The 6449-nt window shown below is 46.4% G+C and overlaps 1 protein-coding gene across 1 annotated transcript in view; it reads left to right on the forward strand.

The window, feature by feature from the left end:
- Positions 1-3809, forward strand: part of Acvr1b (activin A receptor type 1B) — a 45729-nt gene extending 41920 nt beyond the window's left edge. The window contains exons 8-9 of the mRNA XM_004637839.3: positions 155-285; positions 2150-3809. Of these exons, the coding sequence (XP_004637896.1) occupies positions 155-285; positions 2150-2275 (257 nt within the window). The 3' untranslated portion in view covers positions 2276-3809. The remainder of the gene's footprint in view (positions 1-154; positions 286-2149) is intronic.
- The last annotated feature ends 2640 nt before the right edge of the window (positions 3810-6449 follow it).

Consider the following 6449-nt stretch of genomic DNA (forward strand, 5'->3'; position numbering starts at 1 on the left):
CATGTGGTGCTGGGGATTGAACCGCGGTCCCTGTGCTTTGCTAAGCTTGTTCTAAGTAGGTGCTTTAGACCACTGAGCCATCTCACCAGCCCCCATGGACTAGTCTTTCATTCCTTCTGTCAGTAACTCAGCTACATATTTTCTTTTCTCCCAGGAGTCCATGAAGAGTATCAGCTGCCATATTATGACTTAGTGCCCTCTGACCCTTCTATTGAGGAAATGCGAAAGGTCGTTTGTGACCAGAAGCTACGTCCCAACATCCCCAACTGGTGGCAGAGTTATGAGGTAAGATTGTGGTTCCTTGTCTCCTGTGACTAACTCTTCCCATCTGTTTGACTAGTCTGCCTTAGAAAAGGTTTTTCAAAAATGGGACCAACTCCTAGGTGTACCCCATAAGTGATTCTCTAAAACTTTGACCATCAACATGGTACCACAAATGGAAAATTTCATATCTGACCTCATGTAGCAGGTTGTAATCAAAATACAAGTGTAAAAAAAAAAAACAACAAACAAAATACAAGTGTACTAAAAATATGTTTAAACACCTTCAGGCTGTGTATATAAAGCGGGTAGATGGGAAACATAAGTGCATTTCATGTTTAGGCTTGGTTCACATCCTCAGCTTGTAACATCTGCGCACAAATATTCTGAAATGTTGAAGACTCCAAATCTGTAACATTTCTGGGCCTCTGAGTGTAAGGATACTCTGTAGTATTCTATACTTTTACATACTGAGGCTTCTGTGGCTTGGGCATTTGACCTGGTCCTGATAGGTGCCCTTTGGAGGTGACAGCATAATAAAAAAAAAAAGGCTTCCTGTCCAGGATACATAGGTAAGGAAGGTGGTCAACAAGAGACACAAAAGGTAGACCTGGCCATCTGGCCACCAGGTGAGCTGCACAATGTAGGAGTTAGGGAGAGGCATTCTTTAGACTTGGTAACAACGGGACAAGGGGTAATGGAGGAAGCAACCTTTCTAAAGATGAACAAGGGGTAGGACTGATATGTGAAGGGGTTAGGAAAGAGAATTTGAACTTGGGACACATGGCAGATGAAATGGACAGATGGACAACATCAGTTGGAAATAATTGAAATGAGAGCAGGCTGATGATGGAGCTCCGAACATAGAGCTATAGTGTCTGAATCTTGGGAGAAATGAAGATTGCTTAGCTCAGTGCATGTGACTACCTTTTCAGTCATGGCCCCGCTTTTCTGTTCATTTATGTACTCAGCTTTATTAAAGTATAACTGGCAGAATAAGTTGTTCATATGCCAATTTGATACCCTTGTATATTGTGAGATTGTTTTTTTTTTTTTTGGTGGGACCAGGGATTGAACTCAGGCCCTTGTGCTTGCCAGGCAAGTGCTTGTTCTACTGAGCCATCTCCCTGGCCCCCCTTGTATATTGTGAAATGATCACCACAATCGAGTTAGATAGCGCTAGTTACCTTTCTATGTATGTTGTGAGAACATTTAAACTCTCTTGGACTGAGGGTATAGGTTAGTGGTAGAGTACTTGCCTGGCATGCATGAGGCCCTGGGTTTGTTTGATTTTTACACTACAAAGGAATCAGTCCACTTTTAGGAAATCTCAGGTATGTGGCACCGTGTTAACTCTGGTGACTAGATTCCCTGGTACACTCATAATAGACAGGGAAGGCAGTCTCTACTTTTAAAGAATGAAACCACTAGAGGGCATTTTTGCATTAAAAACAAAATCTCTTGGCACACTTTTTTTTGGTTTTTTAAGACATGGTTATCTTATGCAAATCAGGCTGACCTTGAGTTCACTGTGTTGCCCAAGCTGACCTTGAACTCACAGCATCCTTCTGCCTCAGCTTCCAGAGTGATAGGCTAAGCTCACATTGTAGCATTGTAATGCATTGTCATTGCATAATAAAGCAACATTGTCCAAAATGTTCCTTGGGCTGCCTAGGTTAGATTTACTTGAAAGTAAGACTGATGTAAGGCCAGTCTTTACCTGAAGCATCATCATCTTTCCTCTGCACAGCCTATCCTTTAAGGAGGGAAGGGTTTGCAGCATGTTTTAGGGGCCAGGTGTACTCTGACTGACAGACACTGTAGGAAGGCCACAGGGACCAGAAAGTTCTCTAGTCAGGTCATGTTGACATCCTGTGTTTCTCTGCAGGCATTACGGGTGATGGGGAAGATGATGCGGGAGTGCTGGTACGCCAATGGCGCAGCCCGCCTGACTGCACTGCGCATCAAGAAGACCCTCTCACAGCTCAGCGTGCAGGAAGATGTGAAGATCTAACCTGCTCCCTCTGCCCTGCACATAATCCTGGGCAGTGAGAACTACAAGCAGCTGCCGTGTTGAGCGTACGATGGAGGCCTACCTCTCGTTTCTGCCCAGCCCTTCGTGGCCAGAGCCCTGGCCGGAAAGAGGGACAGAGCCCGGGAGACTCGCTCACTCCCATGTTGGGTTTGAGACACAGACACCTTTTCTATTTACCTCCTGCTGGCATGGAGACTCTGAGAGCGAATCATTTGGAGAACTCAATGCCACAACTCAAACTGATTGCAGTGGGAATTCTGCAAAACCCGGTGCATCTGGCACAGAGCCAGGAATAGTGAAAGGGTGGCCTGGGAAGGGCCAGGAGAAGCCAGGTTGTTGTCAGTGCTAGGCAGCACTGAGGGTTTCCCCCCAGGGACCAGCCCCAGTACACCGAGGTGGCCCAGAAGTACAACCCCTCTCATAGGCAGCTCTGAGCCACACGCTCCACTCCTCCTAAGGACACCTGGAGGGTCTGCCAGTGGTAATAGAACCTGCCACCTGTCTGTCCAGCTCTGTGTGCATGTGCCGAGGTGTGTCTCCTGTTGTGCCTGGTCTGTGCCACGCCCTTACACGTGTATGTACATGTGTGTCTGTAGGTGCACACTTACCTGCTTGAGCTTTCTGTGCATGTGCAGGCTAAGGGTGTGGTTGTCATGCCGTCTCTACTTGCTGGTGCCTCTGTCATTGTGAGCAGCATCTAGTTTCCCTGGTACCCTTCCTTGGTCCTCCCAAGCCCCTGCCATGGTGGTACTCCTTAGCAGGCTGCTCTCCCACCCTTTGTCAGCACAGCTCTCCTCCATTTCAGACTGTGGAACCAAAGCTGGCCCAGTTGTCCATAGCAGAAGAGACTTTTGGGTCAAAATGTGACGATTGGGGGAGAGGGATGGGCAGGAAAAGAATTTTGGCAGAAATACTGGGTGTTGTAGTGTCAGCACTGACCATGGGAAATGAGCCAGCCCAAGGACATCATCCTCAACAGCATCAAGGAAGGGCCAGAGAATCTGAAGTCAGATCTTGGACTCAAGATTGGAATGTCACATCTGCCTGTTCCCTCCCAGATTCTGCAGACTGCAGTATATATTTTTGGTGGTGGTGGGTTTGGGGTAGGGAAGGGAAAAGGGGACAAGGAGTGGGGAGGGAGCCTGGGGTGGGAGGGGGGCATCTGCATGGGCCTTTTACTGGATTATCTGATCAGGGTGGAGGGAAAATGAGAGATTTGCATCCACTTCAGGGGCCCTACTAAGGGAACAGCCTGAGCCGAACCTGTTATTTAACCTAAGTATAGTATTTAATGAAGTCTAGAAGCACGGTTGTGGGTGGTGGTTTGGTCAGCATATCTTAAGTATATAATAACTTTGAAGCCATAACTTTTAACTGGAGTGGTTTGATTTTTTTTTTTTTTTAATTGGGAGGGTCTGGATTTTAACTTTTTTTAATGTTAAGTTTTTATAAAAAAAAAAAAACCATCTCTATGGGATTACCTCTCAGTCTATTTGTTTTTAAAGAAATCCCTTAAACAACCACAAAAAAGAAAATTCTCCAATCTAACGCACATAGCTCGATCACACTGGAAATTGTTGTACCTGAGCCTGTTTCCCACTCAGCAGTGAGATTTCCTCGCCCTGGAGGCTTGGTCTCTCTTGCTTCCTGACCCCAACCTCATTACTGGAGCACCCCAGTCTTTGTGCAGTACCCAGTGCTGGGTGCCTGGCGCTGGTTGGGCCTGAGAATCCTTCAGACTAAGACTGGTTTGGGTCCTACTCTGGGAGCACTGTAAAAGAAGCTGAGTCAAGTAAATGGGTGCCTGCTTTGAAACCAGATGTTTTTGTAGTTGGCCTTAGAGCCTGGAATTATTGCTATTAAATAAGACCACTGAGGAAGGAGGCTCCTCATGTTTCTCCTCACAAAGAGCCTACTCGGGGATAGTGAGGCCTGGGGTTTAGAACCCAAACTACCGCATTCATTCTGACCCGCTTCCTACCATGGGGAAGGCACATTATATATACTGCATCCAGCTGGCAGTCCTCTGCCAAAACTTAAGGAGGAGTGAGAGCCCTCCGTTGGCCTCCCCATGCTTCTGGCCTGTTTATTTTCTGATGTATTATGTTTTTCCTTGCATTGAAAGGATCTTCCTCTAATCTTTTGGGCTGATTTACTGGCCCCTGATACATTTCCCTGGAATACCAGTTGTGTCTTTAGGGGACCTTCTTTACCCTACTGCTGACCTCCCACTTGCTGCCTTGCAGCAGAACCTCGGCAGTTACAGGTGATGACGGAACTTAAGACTCCTTCCCTGCATCACAGCTAGCCTGTAGGACCTGCCACGTGTGCCCACCCAGCACTCCAAGCCACTAGCCCACTCCCCAAGGGCCCTTTTGGCCTCATCACACACCGTTGTGTCCTCACCACACATAGTCCGGCTCCTGTACCTCTGGGAAAAACTGAGCAGTTTGGGTGGAGACTCCCCTGCCCACCCCTGCCACTCTTAACACCAAGCAAGAGCTGGGCAAGCAGACACTGTTTGTGGTTCCCTAAGGCTAACTAACCCTGATCCAAAGGGCTACCTGCACCTCTGGATTCTGGATTCACAGACCAAGTCCAAGCCCGTTCTTATGTCACCATCAGGCCCCTGAACGGCGTTCTCGGTACTTCTGTTTGTTTTTGTACATTTTATTAGAAAGGACTGTAAAATAGCCACTTAGACACTTTACCTCTTCAGTATGCAAATGTAAATAAATTGTAATATAGGAAATCTTTTGTTTTAATATAAGAATGAGCCTGTCCAATTTCTGCTGTACATTATTAAAAGTTTTATTCAAAGACGTTTTCCAGTGCCATGTCTTCCATGTGGTGAAAGACTACCCGCTTTTGTCAGAGGGAGCTGGAAGTGGGGCATGCAGTGTGGAGGTAGCATTTCCACTACCCTCCTGCCTGGGCCTGACAGCAGTTGCTGATTGATGACCACCAAAAAGGTACCAATCTGGACATCTTCAGTCTTCCTAAGACTTGCTGTCTTGAGAGGGGACTTGGTGTATAAACTAGCAGAAGGTGCTAGCACCTTTGGGCTTTGTATTTACTTTGCCTTTGGCATTTTTATCTGTTTATAAGAGTCTTAATCCTGGTTAGTCACAGGCCACCAAGTCTCAAAGCCAACGTAACAGCCCTCCCCAGCTTTCTTTTCTCCTCCTAGGTTGGAGTGTGATTGGGAGCTGTGGGCTGCTTAGTAACTGAAATGAGTCTTCGATGGTTTCACTAGTATTTTCAGAGTGTGAATAGGTATGAATGTCCTGTAACACTAGACAGCAGGGTCCAATATGGCAAATTCTAGAAGCAGTGGTCCTGCAGTGTCCCTTCCAAGTGCTCCTATCTTCCCGAGACTGCTACACTGTAGAAATGGCTGAGCAAGGGGCCGGGGAGATGGCTCAGTGAAATAAGTGCTTCCCTGGCAAGCGTAAGGATCTGAGTTCAATCCCCGGTTCTGCAAAAAAAAAAAAGAAAAAGAAATGGCTGGGCAGTCTCTGTGTGTTGTTTGCAGGGTCTTAAGAACAGTTATTTCCTCCAGATGAGCTCCCTTGAAACATTTTAAAGCAAGTATCAGTAAATACTAAAAACTTACTGTACACTTAGCAACACATCAAAACCTGCCTTATATACAGTAACAGCTATAACCCCCAACCTTATAAGTTTCCCACTGAGCTATCTTGACAACCCTCCATGTGTGAAACTTGGAGGAAAAGGGAGGGTTAGGGAAGTCAAATAAATGGCTCAAGATCATGTAGTTCATGAGTAGAAAAGACGGGTCCAAGACATTGCCCCCAAACTGCAGGCTCTTAGCAATTACACTTTTCTGTTTCCATGACTAGTTCTTCACCCAGGCCTTGCTGTGAAATTCTGAGACTATCCAGAGCCCAGACAGGGAGGGGTGCATTGCAATCCATCCAGGTAGTAGTTGACTGACTTGTGCTTCAACCTGAAGGTCCTCCCGAGACCAGCTTATGTTTTTGGGCTAAGGGGAATCAGCCACCTTCTCCCTCGATCCTTCACATGGGCAGGTAGTATCTTGAACTCAAGCAAAGGATCTTACATGTTTATCTTAGCAACTTATACTATAAAGCCTACCCATTATTCTAGCCTGTTAATTATTATTATTATT

The sequence above is a fragment of the Octodon degus genome, unplaced genomic scaffold (genome assembly GCF_000260255.1).
Source record: "Octodon degus isolate 3935 unplaced genomic scaffold, OctDeg1.0 scaffold00093, whole genome shotgun sequence".
In the NCBI taxonomy this organism is placed as follows: Eukaryota; Metazoa; Chordata; class Mammalia; order Rodentia; family Octodontidae; genus Octodon; species Octodon degus.